Raw genomic sequence first — 19,398 nt, 5'->3', positions numbered from 1 at the left:
GAGAATTAATTTAGAGGTCAACTGTTTACCGATAAACCTGGCAGAAAAGTCATAGTAGAATTAAGGAACTTTTAATTTGCTTCCTTTTTTTTAAAGCTGCTTGTGTTTAAGAGTTGGAAATGGTAGAAGTGATAATAGTTAACAGGGATTTAAGAAGTTCATGGATGTGATAAATAACATCAGGGGGATCCTCAAGTGCAACCTCTGTGAAGAAATGTAGAAAGTTAAAAAGGATTTGGTAATCAAGTATCTGTCCTCACTTTAGTACATAAGTTTATTTTTCTGAAGATCCGTGTCTGCAGTTTGCTTGGCTAGGTTTTGTAGTAAAGAGCTGTGTGTTGATGTTAAAGTCTTTCTCTCCTTTTCCAGGTCCCACGAGTTGAGGTCCAAGGTCTTGTCACTTCAACTCTTGTTATCCATCCTCCAGAATGCCGGGCCCATCTTCAAGACCAATGAGATGTTTATAAACGCTATCAAGCAGTACCTCTGTGTGGCGCTGTCTAAGAATGGCGTCTCCTCTGTGCCTGAGGTCTTCGAGCTTTCGCTTTCCATTTTCCTCACACTGCTCTCTCACTTTAAAACACACCTCAAGATGCAAATCGAGGTAAACAAATGATTTGACTATTTACACAGGTTTTAATGAACTAGGAACAACTCAAATATAACCTATAATAACAGAAATATATTTTATTTATACTGCACATAAATGTGCTCTTGAAATTTTACATTATTATATTATCATTTAATATAATGTATTAGATTATTATTCTTGCTATACATTGTTGTATCTCCTCATTTTTCCTTATGTCATTCCTGATATTTAATATGATTTTTTTATTTTGATTACTCAAGCTAGAGTGTTTATCTGTGGCATTTTCTATAGTTTTCTGTATTCACTTCCCCCATCCCTCCTCCTGTAATGTGATCATTCTTTGTGACGAGCACGGAAACAGGAAAAACTAGTTTGCTGCCAACAACGTTTTTAAATCAACCACAAAACACCTGCGTGTTCGATGAATGTTTAAAATCGTCTTAACTAAGAGATGCTCAAGAGGACTTAACTTCTCATTATCTTCTATATTAAAACTAGTTTTAAGTCTTACTTTCTACAAAGAAGCAGGTGTAGTTGGTAGTCAAGGGGGGTTTCTTTCTCTCATTTAATTTGTATTTTCTCTTTTCCTGTTCAGGTTTTCTTCAAGGAGATTTTCCTGTACATTCTTGAAACTTCCACAAGTTCATATGACCACAAGTGGATGGTCATACAAACCCTCACTAGAATATGTGCAGGTGTGAAGGATCTTTTGTTTCAGCAAAAAGTCGATCAATAAAAAAAATAAAAACACATTTATTTTAACATTAATCTCTTTGGTCCAATCAGATGCCCAGAGTGTGGTGGACATCTATGTGAACTACGATTGTGACTTGAATGCTGCTAACATATTTGAGCGATTGGTCAATGACCTCTCCAAGATTGCACAAGGTCGTGGGGGACATGAACTTGGCACAACTCCGGTACAGGTGAGCATCTTATGCTTTTGAGAAATATCTTCTTTTTCTTTTTCCTGCAGCAGTTCCAATGCATGTGCATCTTTTCCAGGAGCTAACCCTGAGGAAGAAAGGTCTAGAATGTTTAGTGTCCATCCTCAAATGCATGGTAGAATGGAGCAAGGACCAATATGTCAACCCCAACTCACAGACCAGCCTTGGTAAGTCATTAAGTTGTGTGCTGTATGTTATATTGTAAAACAGAGTTGGACAGTTAAATATCTTATATACTCTTATGTATGTTTGTGAGGCCCATCAGCCAGAAGACGGTGATAGTATATAAAAAGAGGCGTTAAAATGGTTTAAAGAAATTTAAATAACAAGTAAAAATTGGTTAGAAAACATTCTGAATATTTGTACTGAATTTCACAATACATTACAATAAAACATTTGCATTTAAATACATTAAATAAATACATACATACATTTGAATTCTGAATTAAATTCTTACTTCTCACTATAAAACCATGTACAGCAAATAAATGTATTTAAGTGATGCATATCTTGAAGGGGGGGATTATTGGGACAACATAAAAAAAAAATTTATAAAAGCAAAGACATTTGGAGGCTTTTATATTCCTTTATTTAATAATATTTTAGCATATGTTAGCAAGATAACATTTATAGTTTCACTTTGAACTCTCAAGGAACACATAAATGGAGGCAAATGGCCGTGTGTGGCCCCCGGGCGGCCGTTGCAGGTCTATTGTGAAGCATATTTTGAACGAAACGAGGAGATTGTTCAGTCGCAAGTACACGTCTGATTCACATTAAATATGCTCACACAAGAAGCTCGGAAACAGATGGTCCGACTTTGGTGGGGCCTCATGCCGAATGTTCCTTGTGTTACAGGCTATTAAACTTGAGGAAACATTAACAGCTGTTCTGGTAATAGTGGTTAATCATTTCCCTTAACAAGGTTTTTCAGAAAGAACCAACAGCTGTCTTCTCCACTGTAGTCAGTTTTTAGTTAAAAAGAAAACGCATCATTATTTACACATTTCAAAAAGAACTATTCATTCACCTTCAGAGCAAGACTTAAGACATACAAACTGGGCTTACGTAAGGTGTTTCTCCAAACAACAAAAAACAATTAAATGATTGCAACAATGATAAGAACATGCTATAATCCACACAGTGGAGCCTCTAGTTATTGTTGTGAAGGCTAACAAGCTCAGGCAGTTGCTAATACCAATGACAAACATTGAATAATACAGTCGCCGCCTCAGTTTTGCTTCTGGCAATAGAACTGTCTGTTTCTTTGTGCTCTTCTGTTCTTCATCACTATTTTAGACCATAGTCACACCAATTCCTCTCTTTCCTGAAATTGATATGTTTGCAATGGAATGCAATGACAAATAATAATAGGATACAGATGTTTGTACTGCAAATTTGTCACAGTGGTGGATCATCTCTCGTGTTTCCCCACGTTTAACTAAGTAATCGTGTTAAGGTTAACGAGCAAGAACTATGTAAAAATCATCTTCTCTTACTTTTGTAGCCTTAAAGATTCATATTGTTATACCTTTGCAGTCCTGTGTTCATTCTGATTTTGGTTTTTAAATTGACTCATAACTTCATCTTTGTATCTGTGTCGTTTGTTTCCTTTGTGTGGATGGAAGTCAAAGCTCGAGCAGGTAAAGGTTCAGCAGAAGAGACTGAAAAGACTGTTAACACCTGTAGTTAATATCAATAAATGTCAATAGTTTTCTGTATGTGGCTTTTTAGTTTGTGATTTAATTAGTGTGACTTCATCAGAAAAGGAAACCACGTGTTGTGAATTTTGATAACGCTCCCCTCCTTCCCTTGCCTGTGTTGAGAAAAAAGCTGCGAGATCACATTACTGTGACACAGTCCTGAATGTTTTAAAGACTTTCCGATGGGTAATCTGATGCCTGACCGCAGCTCATGTTACAGTGGCTGAAGATCCCTGAGCTTATCTCTGCAAAACACCTTTGTTGACCCTCTGCTCCGTACGACATGCTCCCTTTCCTACTGCCTCGGGCTTTGTCCAACCTGTCTTTGATGATTACTGTCGTCTCCTGCTGCACCAGCACTGAGAACACTTCTGCTCCGATCACATTTGCACTTTTCTACAAAACTTCAAGCCTACTATTGTCTCATTGCTTCACTACAACGACAGACGTCAGGTGCAATGACTTCAACGTTGCTTTGCAATTTTAAGACTCCGCGCTCACTTTACTGACAGCAGCAGCACAGGCGGATTACACATAAAGTATATAATGTTTTATTTAACTTTTCATTGTAATTCAGCTGTTTATTCATTTTATCCTCAAACTCTTGCGTGCAGAATTGGTTACACTGGCCGAACAGTTGTTATAACGCTTAAAATGTATCTAGTTTAACAATGTTTAATTGAATTGACATACAGGTTAAAAACAATAAAAAACTAAATATTTATCTATTTAATGTATTCATATAACACGTAGGCGAGCAAGATAAAATCATAAGAGATGGATAAAGCATCAATAGAAATACTACTGCTCAAACTAATACTACTACTTATAATAATTATAAAGTTACAATATTAACCTTGATTGCATTAACTAATGTTATAATTAAAATATAATTTGTCTACAGAGCTGTATCAGGTTCATCAATGTGAAGGCTGGGGGGGAAAGAAGCTCTTATTTTACAAACAAAATTATATGTTAACAAAAAAGCTTATCCTGCATTCACATTATTAGTATTGTGGTCGATTACTCCTTTTTCAACCACCTACTGAAACCAACTGACTTGTTGACATTGTACAAGAGAAGTAATGATTCCCTCTTTTTAACAAAATGTTTCTCCCAAGAAGATTGTTATTATTATCTTATAAAGGATTATAATTCCAGTAGATAACACACAGGGAACTCAAACACTTTTTTAAATCTAAAAAAAAAGTTGCCCCTTATCTTGAACTAATTTAGTTATGAACTTTAACATATTATAAAGAAGGCATGTATGAAAATATAATAATACACATACCTAAATATACATATAATAGGAGTCTTCACTGAATTTTAAACGGCAAGGTTGGTATTTCTTGCTGATGAGGAAAAGGACAAGAATTAATGAAGGCATGGGTATATTTCGTCATTTGGATTGTGAGAGCATGAGTTCGACGGATCAAATTAAAGAGCAGATTCACTTGAGCAGATCATAATTTAATGCATACAGGTTTTACATTATGTCTTAAGAGCTAATGGCTGTGAAACATGTGTGCAGCATGTGCGTGTTCTTCCTTTAACCAAGCATCTCTGGTCGATGTGCTGATACAACAGAAGACTGTGCTGACATCAGCCACGATGATGTGACCTTAAGCTGTTTCTTTTCTGCACTTTAGGTCAAGAAAAGCCATCAGAACAGGAGACCACAGAAACCAGAGCTCCAGAAACCATCAACCGCTACGGCAGCATAAACTCTCTGGACTCAACGGCTTCATCCGGCATCGGCAGCTACAGCACCCAGATGTCTGGTACCGACAATCCCGAACAGTTCGAGGTCCTCAAGCAGCAGAAGGAGATTATAGAACAAGGCATAGACCTGTATGTTTTCACAGTCAGTCAATGGTCGACATAATCATTTTGGAACATTGAGGTGAACATGTGTTGTGATCCTTAAGGTTCAACAAGAAACCAAAGAGAGGAATTCAATACCTGCAAGAGCAAGGCATGCTGGGTACAACACCTGAGGATCTGGCTCAGTTCCTACATCAAGAGGAGAGGCTGGATTCGGTAAAATATTGATAATAATTCCAAAACTCATTGTTTTATAAATAAGAAACGTCTACTCTACTGAACTGACGATCGATCTGCTCTGGTTGTTCGAGCAGCAGATAGTTTTCGATCATTTAAGTCCAAACTCTCTGTTCCCTCAGACCCAAGTGGGAGAGTTTCTCGGCGACAACGACCGGTTTAACAAAGAGGTGATGTACGCCTACGTGGATCAGATGGACTTTCAGGGCAAAGACTTTGTCTCCGCACTGAGGATGTTCTTGGAGGGCTTCCGGCTTCCTGGTGAGGCCCAGAAGATTGATCGACTCATGGAGAAGTTTGCCGCCAGATATCTGGAGTGCAATCAAGGGTGAGTGCAGACGTGCAGACAGATGGTGTTTCATGAACGGAGGATGTCGAATGTTTAACCAAGGGGGCCATTTGAGAAACTCCAGCTAAAGTTCAGATGCAAAACTGTTTTCTTTGATATGAAAACATGATAATGTAGACGGTTAAAAAAACAAAAGGGATAAGTGCCTAAATAGATGTTTATTACAAGGAATATTCTCTTTAAAAGTACAGTATAATAATAGTAATGTTATATAATATTCATGTGTATCAATTTCTTGTTTAGTCAAACACTCTTCGCCAGTGCTGATACAGCCTATGTCCTCGCCTACTCCATCATCATGTTGACAACAGACCTTCACAGCCCACAGGTGAGAAACCTGTCTCACTGTTACCCCTTACGATCATCTTGTTGAACATCCCTGCAGCATCTGTGTTCGACCCCTTATCCCTGTAACTCTCTGCCAAAGGTGAAGAACAAAATGACAAAAGAACAATACATCAAGATGAACCGCGGCATCAACGACAGCAAAGACCTGCCTGAGGAGTATCTGTCGGCCATCTACGACGAGATCGCCGGGAAGAAGATCGCAATGAAGGAGACGAAGGAGCTCACCCTGAAATCCAACAAGCACAGTGAGTCGTCGCTGACAGAACCCCGGGATTTTACTGCATCATAGAATGTGATGGTAAACCATGTCTACCTGTGTGGGATAGTGATGGTTTCCCCTCGGTGAACAACATACTACATTTTTATTATCATTATTACATTACATTATTTTCTTACTTAAGATAGATATGCTGTTACTCTTTTGGAATATTTGTTGAAAGCATGTTAACAAGACATTACATGTATTTATGCCGTGTCAACTCTGTTACATTAAGGTCGTTTATTTTAACAACTGATAAACGTAAACAAAATCAAAGAACTTGGTGAGCGGCACCAATTACTGAACTCCCATGATGCCTTTCTACACACACTAGTTATTTAGTGATCAAGTGTCTAGTAGCTACAGTACTATATTAAAATGTTATGTCTATGTTGCTATGTCAAATGTGATTGACAGCTGCCATTGCTTAGCTGGGCGGCAAAGCATTATAGGAGCTGTTCAGGTCACCGTTACTGAGAGGGTTGGCACCTATTATTTGACGTTGATTTGCGAATTGAGATAAATGTTGTCAAATTTACTGAGTCAATAAATAAACAGTCACTACTTTGCAGGTTTTGTTTAACGTCATCATATGATTGATAAGCATTTGTGGTAAATAAGTTACCAAGTGGTGTCATTTGAGGAGACATTTCTGTAATGGACGGTCTCTCTTGGCAGGTGTGGCGAGCGAGAAGCAGAGACGACTGCTCTACAATGTGGAAATGGAGCAGATGGCTAAGACCGCCAAAGCTCTGATGGAAGCAGTCAGCCACGTCCAGGCTCCCTTCACCAGCGCCACACATCTGGAGCACGTCAGGCCCATGTTCAAGGTGACGACGGCAGACTCGCACACACTCATAATTAACACCTCCACTCACACACACGACTCCCTCCCTGTGTCTGCAGCTGGCGTGGACGCCCTTCCTGGCGGCCTTCAGCGTGGGTCTCCAGGACTGTGACGACACCGAGGTGGCTTCTCTGTGTCTGGAGGGGATCCGCTGTGCCATCAGGATCGCTTGTATCTTCTCCATACAGGTGCTGTGATATGAGCTGAAGTTGAACCTCCCGTTTCCCCTGAAGGGCTCACACCTGAATTTTCCTTCCAGCTGGAGAGAGATGCTTACGTCCAAGCGCTAGCCCGCTTCACCCTGCTAACCGCCAGCTCCGGTATCTCTGAAATGAAACAGAAAAACATCGACACCATCAAGACCCTCATCACAGTGGCCCACACTGACGGAAACTACCTGGGAAACTCCTGGCACGAGGTCTCTTCCTTGTTTTTACTCGATTAGAGTAGTTCCTTCTCACCTATTCATGTCTGCACAGATAGCATATTAACTTACAAGCTGAATACATTTTATTATTATTATTATTATTATATCAGCAAGATTGAAGGTTAACAATTAAAGTCTTCATTGAATGCCACCTCTTAATAATCCATCCCATGTTTTAGGAATATATATATATATATTTTTTTTCTTAGCTATTTTGCTAAAAGTGAATATTATGGAAGTATATCAGTGTCATTACAATATTTAATGGTTGAATTTAATGTTTATATTGTTAAAACTTGGGATTTCTTAATTGAAATTAAATTGTTTTATTTCATTGGATTAATGGATTTTAATTATTCCTATATCTAAAAGTTCAATTCGTTTTTTATTGAATATTTAAATTAAATAATTTCTATATTAAAAGGTCGAATTTATTTTGTTGTTCATGATTTAACTTTAATAATAAACACATTTTCTTTTACACACAGTTAAATATCCTCATTCCAATAAAAAAAAAAATCTAACTCAATATTTTTGACATGTGTTACTTTTTTTAAATGCTATATAAAAATAGTGCCAAAAGACTATACCAAACGAATACAGAGCTTTTTAATAAAACTTTCAAGCAATCTTTTTATTTTTACTCAATTATTAGAAACATAATAACACAATGCTTGAAAAACAATGACTTTTCAACTTGAAAAAAATGTGAAATAGATAAATTCAACCATTCAATATTCTGAAGGCGTTGATGTGCTTCCATGGACAATCACCTCCTTGGCAGCGGTAATACAAGCTTAATTGTGTGATACGCTAAATAACTATAAGCAGTTTGATATAAACTCAATGTTTGAATCGCTGGTTGAGTTAAAGATAAAGTGCATTTGTTTTGTGCGTCTGAACACGCATTGAAGTCCTCACGTCTCCTCAGATCATGAAGTGCATCAGTCAGCTGGAGCTGGCTCAGCTGATCGGGACCGGGGTGAAGGCCCGGTACATCTCAGGGACGGTGCGGGGGAAGGAGGGTTTCATCACCAGCACCAAGGATCAGAGCAACGACGAGTACTTGGGTCTAGGTCAGCATGGACTCGGTCCATATATCTGACTCACAACCTGTTTTTCTTCTACTCAAACAAAGCTTTAACTTTATTTTCTCTTCCTACACAGTTGGAGGGACAGTGGATAGGAAGCAGATTGCGAGTATCCAGGAGTCGATCGGAGAGACCAGCTCTCAGAGCGTAGTCGTGGCTGTAGACAGGTACTTTGTTGTTTACCATCATTGTGTACATGTTTTGTTTTTATTTCTACCTCCCATATTTTTTAACGATGAAGCACGTAAAAACAACACATGTCAATAAAACAGAGAATGAAATACACAGGTTACAGCAATAAAATGAAACCGAGAACATATGAACCCATGAGATGAGACTCGTAAACAAAAGGGTTAAAATGACAAGAATAAATACAGATGTTTTTGTTGTTTTTGAAGGCGTATCTATCGCAGATATGTCTTCAAAAACAGTGTTAAGGCTGAAGTTCTAAGGGAATTCAGATAAACGCATCTGATATTACCTGCTTGTGTGATTGGACAGCAACTCTAAACAAGTGGCTTCTAAGGTGGCCGTGCCACGTGGTTGTTGTGGAAAGTTATCGAAGTGTATTTATTTTAGAGAGAAACTGTTGATCTCTTAACTTGAGCAGACGGTGTCCTTGAGACTTGCTGGCACCATCTAAATATTTGTTATGTTTTCCTCAGTGTGTAGGCTTGACCTGACATGAAGAACAGCTGAGCACGTGTCACAGTCTTTTGAGATCATTTGACTGTGAAATTTTAATGTGAAGTAACAATTATTTATTCGTACTTTAATACGAAGCATAACCTGTGATTAAACAAGTGATTAAAACATCTGCTCCACACACAAGCAGCCGATGTATTTGATTTATATTTATTCTTTAGTGGTATTATTATGTATATTTTTAAGTTATGATAATGATTAAAGATATTGTTTTTTATGTACAAGTTAATCTAACTTTGGGGATTTTTATCGTTTTATTGTGCGTCAGGATATTCACAGGATCCACCAGGCTGGATGGAAATGCGATAGGTGAGCTGGATTTTTGGCTATTTTGATCGTGTTACGTCTTGTTCACAACAACTTTTTAACATCCCTTGTCTCTCTGCCAGTGGATTTCGTTCACTGGCTGTGTGCAGTGTCAATGGATGAGCTGGCCTCGCCGACGCACCCCCGCATGTTCAGCCTGCAGAAAATAGTGGAGATCTCTTATTACAACATGGGCCGCATCAGGCTTCAGTGGTCCAGGATCTGGGAGGTCATCGGAGACCATTTTAACAAGGTGGGCGTTCATTATAAGTGGGAAATCAGCTGCTATGAAACGGCAGTTATTTTTAGGGAAAAAAAACACATTAAGATTGTTGGAGAAAAATCTGCCGCATGAGCAATTTCTGCTTATTTGTTTTTGAGCCCCAGGGTCGTTTTCAAAACCTCTCTTTTTGTTGATAAATGTTGATTTCACAATAAGTGATCGTGATCTTTAGAGACAACGGTTTATTGTATTTAATATTCAGCACATAAGAAGCCAAACAAGCTGGCTCGATCATTGCAGCAGCATCTTCGGCTCCAAATGTAGGACCTTATCTACTTGAAAATGACTTTGTCCACCAGAAGTTAACCTAACATGACACACCTTTCCTTTTTGGAAGCCTTTTTGATAGATTACTCATTATATAATTTTATTGTAACTCTTGTTAAAATGACTTGTTTTTGTCAAAAAAAATTGAACAGCCCCAGGAATCCTAAACGGGGCTTAACCCTTGTTTTATCTCAGGGTCAAGGTGACCCTGAAACAAAGCCTCAATTGGCATCAAATGTCTTAAATCAACTTTTTTATGGTCCAACATGAGAACACACAACAAATAAGATGTTATTTGAGTTTCAGATCCTAAAATATCCTTTGACATTTATTTATTTAGCTACCAATTAATGTATTTACTATCTACTATTTAAAATCTATTTACAGGTTGTCTCACAATTCAAATAGTGAAACTCGTGCTTGTGGCATCTTTGCATCTTGAATTTTTCGAAATGATGCTTGCAAAAATAATTTATGTGGTATTTTTGTATTTTCAATTTGGCTGATTGTCAAGTTGGTCTTAAATTTTATTTCCAATGTTATCAAAAATAACTTTAAAGTCCTGAACTTTCCTCAACCCTTGTGTTGCCTCTGGGTCAACGTGACCCGAAGGCACGAAAACAAATGTATTTGTGGTATCCCTTTATTTTTGTCTGGGTAAATGACCTCCACCACTGCATATGTATTTCTGGAAGCCAGGGAGGTCGTTCACCTGTTGACCGAAAGACAACACAAGGGATACCTCAAACACATTTGTATTTCGGCCAACGGGTCACCTTGACCCTGAGGCTGCACTCAGGTTAAGCTGCTTTTTCACTTCTTAATGCAGTGCGAGTATTAGCTTTGGAACGATCTTCCTCTCCCTCTGTATTTGATGGATCTACTGACTCCTTTAAGAAACATCTTGAGAATTTTTTATTTGTTCAGGCTTTTCCTTGATTTTCTGGAACTCCTGTTGTGTTATCAGTTTTATCTTGACCTTTAAAGTATATACTTTATTGAGTGTTGTTTTGATTGTTTAAGCGCTTTGTGACCCTGGTCTGGAAAAGCAATATACAAATAAAAATTACTTACTTACTTACTTACTATTAAAGAATGTCATTCAACTGACAACGACTGATTTTTGTTGCAGGTCGGCTGTAATACAAACGAAGACGTGGCCATCTTTGCCGTGGATTCTCTCCGTCAACTGTCCATGAAGTTCCTGGAAAAGGGGGAGCTGGCCAACTTCAGATTTCAGAAGGACTTTTTGAGGCCATTCGAACACATCATGAAGAAAAACAGGTGACTAAAAGTCTAGAAATGTAGTGACGCTGTGGAGGGTGTTACTATTTCTGTCCGAGCTCGGTAGCAGCTCCCTGTCTCTTCTTCTTCTCTACATCACTGTCTTTCTTTCAGCCTGCAGCACTGACTTAACAATTTGTTGGCTGGTTTTCAGGGAGGAGAAGCAAAGTGACATTTCAACTGACCTGCTTCAGTCTGTTCCCATTACTCCTCTTCTCGATTGTTTCTTTTTTTCTTTTTTTTCAAGGTGGCGGGCGGGTGAGGTCTTTGTTACGAGAATGAAATTCAAGTAGCTTTCAGCCTTGAAAGAGCTTCATTGAAATAACTAGTGTGCAAAAATGTCAGAAAGCAAGTCAGTTCTACTGCAGCGATCTGCTTTTCATTGATGTGAAAGAGAAGTAGCAGCATAAGTGCAAATCCACCCACAGAGAGAGTCGGGTGAGAGCTTCCACAGTGAGGAGATGGCAGGCAGCCACCCAAGGCCTCCAGCACACTGTGTCCATTAGACTCACTGGTCTGTCCTATCTCTCTCTCTCTCTCTCTCACTCTCTCTCTCACACACACACACACACAACGTGTGTTTATTATTTGAAAGAGCTTTCCTTTCATTCATAAATTTTCAAAAATCAAGTATTCACTTTACTGCTCATTTGTGACTGCATCAATAAAACATGGAGAACTTCCTGCTGCTGATCTAATGCGTCTTGATGCACATGAGGATGTGGCGATAGGATACGATTCATGATAACGGGACAATGTTACGAAATATTACAATACTGTATTATTTGTACTGTAATAATGTGTAGTATTATCGAGTACTTGGAGAATTTAAAGACTGTATGACTTTTGAAAAGTCATAACTGCTTCCATTTGTTTTGAAACTAAAATATATGCAAATATCGGTTTTAAAAAAAAAACCTGCTGGAGTCCACTGTATCCTCTCGTCCTGAGTCATCGCAGGGACCTTAGAGGATTTACTTGTTGCTTTAGGGGCGGGGGCACTTGATGACTGCCACGATCTAGCGGCTGGAAGTTTAGTTGCAACACAGAAATGAACAAACGCTGGGAATATCTGCATTTAAGTGGTAGATAAAAAATAGAATTGTTTTATTTTATATGAGCATTATTGAAATAAAAACATAATAGAGCTTCGATGTGTATATATACAAAAGTGTATCGATTTTCTCACATCCCTGTACATGCGACTCAGTCTATCCTCGTGATGCCAAAGCTTAAAGCTTCTGATGTGGATAAATGGTGCCACAAATTAACTCGTGGCTTCGTCTCGCCGCCAGGTCTCCCACCATCCGAGACATGGTGGTCCGCTGTATCGCTCAGATGGTCAATTCGCAGGCGGCAAACATCCGCTCCGGCTGGAAGAACATCTTCTCCGTCTTCCATCTGGCGGCCTCGGATCAGGACGAGAGCATCGTGGAACTGGCCTTCCAGACGACCGGCCACATCGTCAGTGAGTGTGACGCCGGGCAGGCGTGATCTTCACCAGGAAGTTGTTTCGAGCGATGATTCGATTCTGTTTGTTCTGTTTTTTTTTTTACATCAGCAAATGTGTTTGAAAAGCACTTCGCAGCCACCATCGACTCCTTCCAGGACGCCGTCAAGTGTCTGTCGGAGTTCGCCTGTAACGCCTCCTTTCCAGACACCAGCATGGAAGCCATCCGCCTCATCAGACACTGCGCTAAATACGTCTCAGAACGGCCGCAGGTCAGTTTTTGGACGATCGTTGGTCTCCTAGACCATCAACAAAGTCTTCTTCGAAGAGGATGATTTCAGTGCAATCATTAATAGGTCATGGTTGGTCTCTTAACTATCATCTAAGATGTGTCACTCTTGTGTGCGTCAGGCCTTCAAAGACTACACCAGTGACGACATGAATGTAGCACCGGAGGACCGGGTGTGGGTGCGCGGGTGGTTCCCCATCCTCTTCGAGCTCTCCTGCATCATCAACAGATGTAAACTGGACGTCAGGACCAGGTGAGAGTTTAGTGTTTGGGATGCACAGGGTTTTGTTTTTCTCATATTGTAAGTCAATCATTTTGGCAATTCTTGTTGAAATGATGGGTTTTTTATGTTTAATCTGTATCTCAGGTTGTGCCATTCTCTCTCAAAGGGAAGTCATTTTGCTTGAATAGTTTGACGTCTATGAATAATTCGATGTTTCATCAACTTGTCTTTTTCAATATTCTGTAGCAGGTCAACATGAATAATTAACCTTTTTTTTAAGTTTTTCATATTCTTTTAATGCGTGAATGACATGCAAACTGTAGGGTTTTCATCTCCAATTGCTTCCTCCTCCTGGGAAGCATCAAACCGTCACTCATGAATCTGAGTTTCCAAACTAGTTTTCCTTATGGACTTCTTGGCCCTTCTAAAGGTTTTTCACAAACTTGTCCACCCTAATTTCTGATGTTAATGACGGTTCAGATTCTTTAGCCCTGCTTAAGTAGCTTCTTTGGCTTATATTGGAATAATAATGAGGTTGTTTCAACAAGAATTGTCAGAATCATTGGTTATTTTTGAACAAAATTTATTTTTTAACACTAATGCTAGTTGTCTTTTTTTAATGTGTCGCCTCTCTCTTTGTCAGGGGTCTCACTGTGATGTTCGAAGTGATGAAGACCTACGGGCACACGTTTGAGAAGCACTGGTGGCAGGACCTGTTCCGAATCGTCTTCAGAATCTTCGACAACATGAAGCTGCCTGAACAACAGACGGAGGTATAGGAGCCTCACGCCAGCTCGACGTCCGTTCAACGTCACTCAACACGTCGACTCAATGTTTCTAACTGTGTTCTCAGAAAGCGGAGTGGATGACCACCACCTGCAATCATGCACTTTACGCCATCTGTGACGTCTTCACGCAATATTTCGAGTCGCTGAACGACGTGTTGCTGGACGACATTCTGTCCCAGCTCTACTGGTGTGTGCAGCAAGGTGAGTCCGCTCGGTCGCCGCCTTCTGTCCCGGTGATGACGGGAGGACGAGACTCGTCCAAGTGTCCCAAAATATTTAAAGAACTCTTGTTTAAGGTACTGCACATTTTAGAAGTAAAATTAGGAGAACAACCTTGAGATGACATTGAAGTCTGAGACACAGCATGTGCAAGTTTAACAAAGATAATCCAGTGAAGGTATTTAAAAGGTCGATAAAAATATGAAAAATGAAGCTGAGAAAAGTGGATTCATGAATATATTCAAAAGAGAAGACAAGCTTGTTTCTGTTGTCTCCCCTGCACAGTTGTTAACCCTTGTGTGGATACCACATAACACTTTTGTTTTCGGGCCGGCGGGTCACCTTGACCCATAGACCGCACAAGGGTTAATTGATGACTTGGTTATTGAATAATGAATTGGTTATTGATGTTAATGATACAATAAAACTGTTGGGGAATGAGAAAAAACACAGATATTTAAGATAATTTGAGCCTCAAACAATGAAAAGAATCAGACTCAAGATCAGACTCATACGTCATGTTAGGTTAATATATTTAAAAAAAATGTGTCGCCTGTGATTGGTACAGCTAAAAGATGTTGTGTGATTGTGTTACACACTCCTGACTTAAATCATCTTTAGTTTTGATGGACCTCTCTTAATAACTGGTTCAATGGTTTGCATATAAGAGAATATATGGTAACAAATTATTAATTTTAAAGGAGTTCAAAAGCCAGTGTTTGTTTATTTTTTTTCCTGTTTAAAAATGATGGAGAAAACTTCCAAAAAGTGTTTCAGGTTATTAGGAGAGTGAAAAACAAACAAAAAAAAAATGGGCCACACAAATGTGATGTAACTTAAGGGGACTTAAAACGACTCAATTCTTAACTGAATATCTTCCCCCATGTCCATTCAAGGGGAAGGTAAAGCGGGGAGAAGTCCCAGCTGACCCTGAGTTGGCCGAGAGCACGAAACTGGTTGACCTTAGCAGTGGGTTCAGGGCTTCAACAGTGATTGATTTTATGTTTAGCGGTGATTGTACTAAAAAAGTTTACTTTTTATTTAAACATGAAATCCTTCCGTTTTGTCCGTGTGTCTGCAGATAACGAGCAGCTGGCTCGTTCAGGCACCAACTGCCTGGAGAACGTTGTCATCCTGAACGGAGAGAAGTTCTCCCCGGAGACCTGGGACAAGACGTGCAACTGCATGCTGGACATCTTCAAGACCACCATCCCGCACACGTGAGCAGCCCAATGTCAAACTCATCTGCGCTTCAGTTTGAACGGACGATGTCATTGTGGGAATCTTTGTCAACGAGTGACTCACGAGTGTCTCCTGTGTTAGGCTGTTGACGTGGAGACCAGAGGGCGATCATGTGATCAACCTCTCAGACAAACAGCTGGTGAGAAGATGACCTTGTTACTACCTCCATCGTTCTTTTTTTATTTTGCTTTATAATAAACTTTTCTTTTTTGCTCAGGACTCCGTTTCCCAGAAGTCAGTGGACATCCAGTCTCGCTCTGATGACCAGCACTCGCTCTCCAGCATGGAGAGGGTTTCCATGGAGACGCGTCGGCAGAGTCAGTTTGGTCCAGCAGCAGGCAGCGTGAATCAAACAAGTAATCTGCTCTTCCTCGGCTTGTTGAGATACACCGTGTCGTGTACAGTGACATAAAGTTCATCGTGTTGTCTTCATGCTGCACTTGAGCACCAGAAAGTTATGGGTCTTATGACCTGTTGAGAGACTGTTTGGCTGCATCGACACTCTCTCTCCTTCCTTGTATATTCATGTATTTCCAAGTAGAAAGATTGAAGTTTATATGTAGTTTTTACAATGTAAAGTTTAACATCATAAAGAAGTCACTGACAAAATGGAGTGAGAATCAATAACGCTGATAAAGTGCTAAATAGTGGTAAACGTGTTTGAACATTATGGAATGTTTCTTCACAATAAATGAAAAAGTTGCTTCAATCATCCAAATGTCACAGTTTTCAAAAACTTGTGTTTTTCCACAGAAATCCAGGAGCAGCGTTTGTTCTCGGCTCTGCTGATCAAGTGTGTCGTGCAGCTGGAGCTGATCCAGACCATCGACAACATCGTCTTCTTCCCCGCCACCAGCAAGAAGGAAGATGCTGAGAACTTCGCAGCTGCTCAGGTATCAAGTGTGAAACCTGACGCTCCACTTCTCAATACTGGAAAAATACGTTTCCTGATTCAGTTTTTGTTTTAATCTGTATTACCATAAGAATCGAACGCGAGAAGATTTTAAATATATAATATCCAAATATATAATGTATAATATCCAAATATATAATATCCAAATATATAATATATAATATATCATATATCATATATAATATATAATATATAATATATAATATATAATATATAATATATAATATATAATATATAATATATAATATATAATATTTAATATTTAATATATTATATATAATGTATAATATCCAAATATAGAATATACAAATATGTAATATATAATATACAAATATATAATCTATAAAAGGTCCATTTATATTCTTTTAAACCTCATTCATAGTAGAATAGTTCAATGTTGAAACGTGTTGGTTGTAGTCGACGTCAGTGTTTTATTGAGCTTTTGTGTTTTAAACATTGTTTGTGTGTCAAACACTGTTTGTGTGTCAAACATTGTGTGTTCACTTGTGTGTTCACTTGTGTGTTGTGAACAGCGGGACGTCGCTCACGCAGCAGATGTCCCCGTGGAGACCCCAGACCAGGGCATGTACCACTACCTGACCTCGGAGCAGCTGTTCAAGCTGCTGGACTGTCTGCTGGAGTCGCATCACTTCGCCAAGGCCTTCAATTCCAACAACGACCAGAGGACTCTGCTGTGGAAAGCAGGCACGAAACACTCGGGTCAGAACCAGCTCTTCGAGGAACCGGACTTTGACTGTCGACCTTTTTGATTTCAGGTTTCAAAGGGAAATCGAAACCGAACCTGTTGAAGCAGGAAACCAGCAGCCTGGCGTGCGGCCTGCGGATCCTGTTCCGCATGTACACGGACGAGAGCCGGCAGGACGCCTGGGAGGAGGTCCAGAGACGCCTGCTCAAGTATGAACCCACGACCTCCTTCTTTAGATCCCTCTCTCACAGTCTTGGTGTTGTTGTTCCTCGACTGCTCCTGTGCTGGTTCTTGACATGAAACACGAGAGTTGGGTCATAAGTTCTGACAGAATCTTCTCCTCCAGTGTCTGCAGCGAGGCCGTGTCCTACTTCCTGGCCTTGACCTCGGAGAGCCACAGAGAAGCCTGGACAAACCTGCTGCTCCTCTTCCTCACCAAGGTCCTGAAGATCAGTGATGAGAGGGTGAGTTTCCTCATGTGGTCACCTTAGAAGAACCAGAGAGAGACTGTGAGGAGCTCCAGGCTTGAGGAGGTCAGGGATCGTTGAGAGACACGGAGAAGATCCGGGAGTCAGTTTAAGCTCATTGGCTCTCCACGGGATGATGTTCTCTGGACCTTCATTTGATGAACGGATGGAACTTTATGAGTGCGGCGTGCAAGAGCCTCCTCCATCTTTTTCCGATCGTATGCATTTGTTGACGTGCATTCATTCAAGGACACGACACGATAGCCCAAACAAAACATGACACAAAAAAAAGTACAAAATCAATCGGTTGGCTGGGCGGCAAAGCATCGTCTGGTCAGGTCACCATCACTGAGAGGAATTGGCACCTCATATGCAATGCTGAGTTTGCAAGTACAAGTCAATGTTTATTTTAACAAACGATTAAACGATCAGTACTTCATGGATTAATAAGTGTATGGTATGAATAAAGCAGCGACCTCTGTATAGAGAACTAAATGTTGAGGTAAGGAACTACATACACTTTTCTACATTGAAGATGCAGTTCACACTCTCCTCCACAGGGAGGCAGCGATCAACACTTGTTGAGTCGCAGATCACTGCTTGTGTTCGCGTCTCTAATGCTGACCACGCTTCAAACATCTACGAGGCTTCATCCGTGACGGTGTCTCTCTTTGGTTTGCAGTTCAAGGCGCACGCGTCCCGGTACTACCCCCTGCTGTGCGAGATCATGCAGCTGGACCTGATCCCGGAGCTGAGGGCCGTCCTCAGAAAGTTCTACCTGCGCATCGGCGTTGTGTTCCACATCGCACAGCCGCCCGAGCCCCGGCAGCAGACCTCGGATCAGGAGCCACAGGAAGAGCCGCAGTGATGGCCAGTGAGGAGCCTCCCTCAGAGAGGGGGGTCCGTGTGCAAGACTTCATATCAAAGGTGTAGCGACTCCCTCACCGGATCAAACTACTGACAGACTGAATCATCTCTGCTTCGCTCAGAAGGAATATATCTGCGACCTACAAGCTTCTCACTGTACATGAACATCCTCTTGACCACGAGGACGAGCTGTGATATAACGATGATATAACACTATATTCCTTTATTTTTATGATTTTTCCTGGAGGACCTGCTGCACTTGATCTCTCTCGTCCTTCCATTGCACTGGAGACTTTTTCTGATAATTTATTTGAGCGTATCATCTCTCGCCGAGTGTCGTGTACGGAGAACGTGAAGGGTTAAATTATTCCATTTTATATGTTCTTAGGTTTTTAACAGACTCACGCGCGCGTTTAACCGTCACTGGAGGAGCTTCTCAGTCACTCGTCTGATCACGTTTGGGTTTAGTTTGGTGTGTAAAAAAAATAAGAAGTGGATAATATATTTCATTTTTTTTTCTTCTTTGGTTGGGGGAGAGTTCTATGTATAGAGGAGGGAAGTGTTAGCTGTGCTGTACGTATGACTGGGACGCACTCCTGCTCATGGATGTAGAAAAAACAAAATGTATATGAAACAGAAATGTAAAGTTTTCTATGTTTAAAAAAAAAAAAAAAAAGATTATGTACAACTTTCTGTACGATACGTCATCCGGCATTCTAATCAGGTCCTAGGTCATTAAAGTTTTTGAACTTGGTTGACTCG

General features: G+C 40.1%; 1 protein-coding gene across 2 annotated transcripts in view; it reads left to right on the top strand.

Annotated features, from left to right (window-relative positions):
* Nucleotides 1–19,396, top strand: part of arfgef1 (ARF guanine nucleotide exchange factor 1) — a 46,651-nt gene extending 27,255 nt beyond the window's left edge. For both annotated transcript variants that reach the window (XM_087788944.1, XM_087788945.1), the window contains 30 exons: nucleotides 370–604; nucleotides 1,188–1,287; nucleotides 1,379–1,518; nucleotides 1,598–1,706; nucleotides 4,895–5,096; nucleotides 5,174–5,285; nucleotides 5,429–5,634; nucleotides 5,899–5,983; nucleotides 6,083–6,248; nucleotides 6,941–7,092; nucleotides 7,169–7,297; nucleotides 7,369–7,527; nucleotides 8,468–8,612; nucleotides 8,704–8,794; nucleotides 9,601–9,641; nucleotides 9,722–9,891; nucleotides 11,321–11,472; nucleotides 12,768–12,940; nucleotides 13,034–13,194; nucleotides 13,334–13,464; nucleotides 14,078–14,207; nucleotides 14,288–14,423; nucleotides 15,523–15,661; nucleotides 15,765–15,822; nucleotides 15,901–16,039; nucleotides 16,437–16,576; nucleotides 17,130–17,301; nucleotides 17,373–17,511; nucleotides 17,649–17,766; nucleotides 18,452–19,396. In XM_087788944.1, the coding sequence (XP_087645070.1) occupies nucleotides 370–604; nucleotides 1,188–1,287; nucleotides 1,379–1,518; nucleotides 1,598–1,706; nucleotides 4,895–5,096; nucleotides 5,174–5,285; nucleotides 5,429–5,634; nucleotides 5,899–5,983; nucleotides 6,083–6,248; nucleotides 6,941–7,092; nucleotides 7,169–7,297; nucleotides 7,369–7,527; nucleotides 8,468–8,612; nucleotides 8,704–8,794; nucleotides 9,601–9,641; nucleotides 9,722–9,891; nucleotides 11,321–11,472; nucleotides 12,768–12,940; nucleotides 13,034–13,194; nucleotides 13,334–13,464; nucleotides 14,078–14,207; nucleotides 14,288–14,423; nucleotides 15,523–15,661; nucleotides 15,765–15,822; nucleotides 15,901–16,039; nucleotides 16,437–16,576; nucleotides 17,130–17,301; nucleotides 17,373–17,511; nucleotides 17,649–17,766; nucleotides 18,452–18,637 (4,216 nt within the window). In that variant the 3' untranslated portion in view covers nucleotides 18,638–19,396. The remainder of the gene's footprint in view (nucleotides 1–369; nucleotides 605–1,187; nucleotides 1,288–1,378; nucleotides 1,519–1,597; nucleotides 1,707–4,894; nucleotides 5,097–5,173; nucleotides 5,286–5,428; nucleotides 5,635–5,898; nucleotides 5,984–6,082; nucleotides 6,249–6,940; nucleotides 7,093–7,168; nucleotides 7,298–7,368; nucleotides 7,528–8,467; nucleotides 8,613–8,703; nucleotides 8,795–9,600; nucleotides 9,642–9,721; nucleotides 9,892–11,320; nucleotides 11,473–12,767; nucleotides 12,941–13,033; nucleotides 13,195–13,333; nucleotides 13,465–14,077; nucleotides 14,208–14,287; nucleotides 14,424–15,522; nucleotides 15,662–15,764; nucleotides 15,823–15,900; nucleotides 16,040–16,436; nucleotides 16,577–17,129; nucleotides 17,302–17,372; nucleotides 17,512–17,648; nucleotides 17,767–18,451) is intronic.
* The last annotated feature ends 2 nt before the right edge of the window (nucleotides 19,397–19,398 follow it).

This window comes from Callionymus lyra, chromosome 4 (assembly GCF_982586985.1).
Source record: "Callionymus lyra chromosome 4, fCalLyr1.hap1.1, whole genome shotgun sequence".
NCBI classification, from domain to species: domain Eukaryota; kingdom Metazoa; phylum Chordata; class Actinopteri; order Syngnathiformes; family Callionymidae; genus Callionymus; species Callionymus lyra.
The sequence above is the reverse complement of the archived record's forward strand: the minus strand, read 5'-3'. Positions and strand labels throughout refer to the sequence as shown.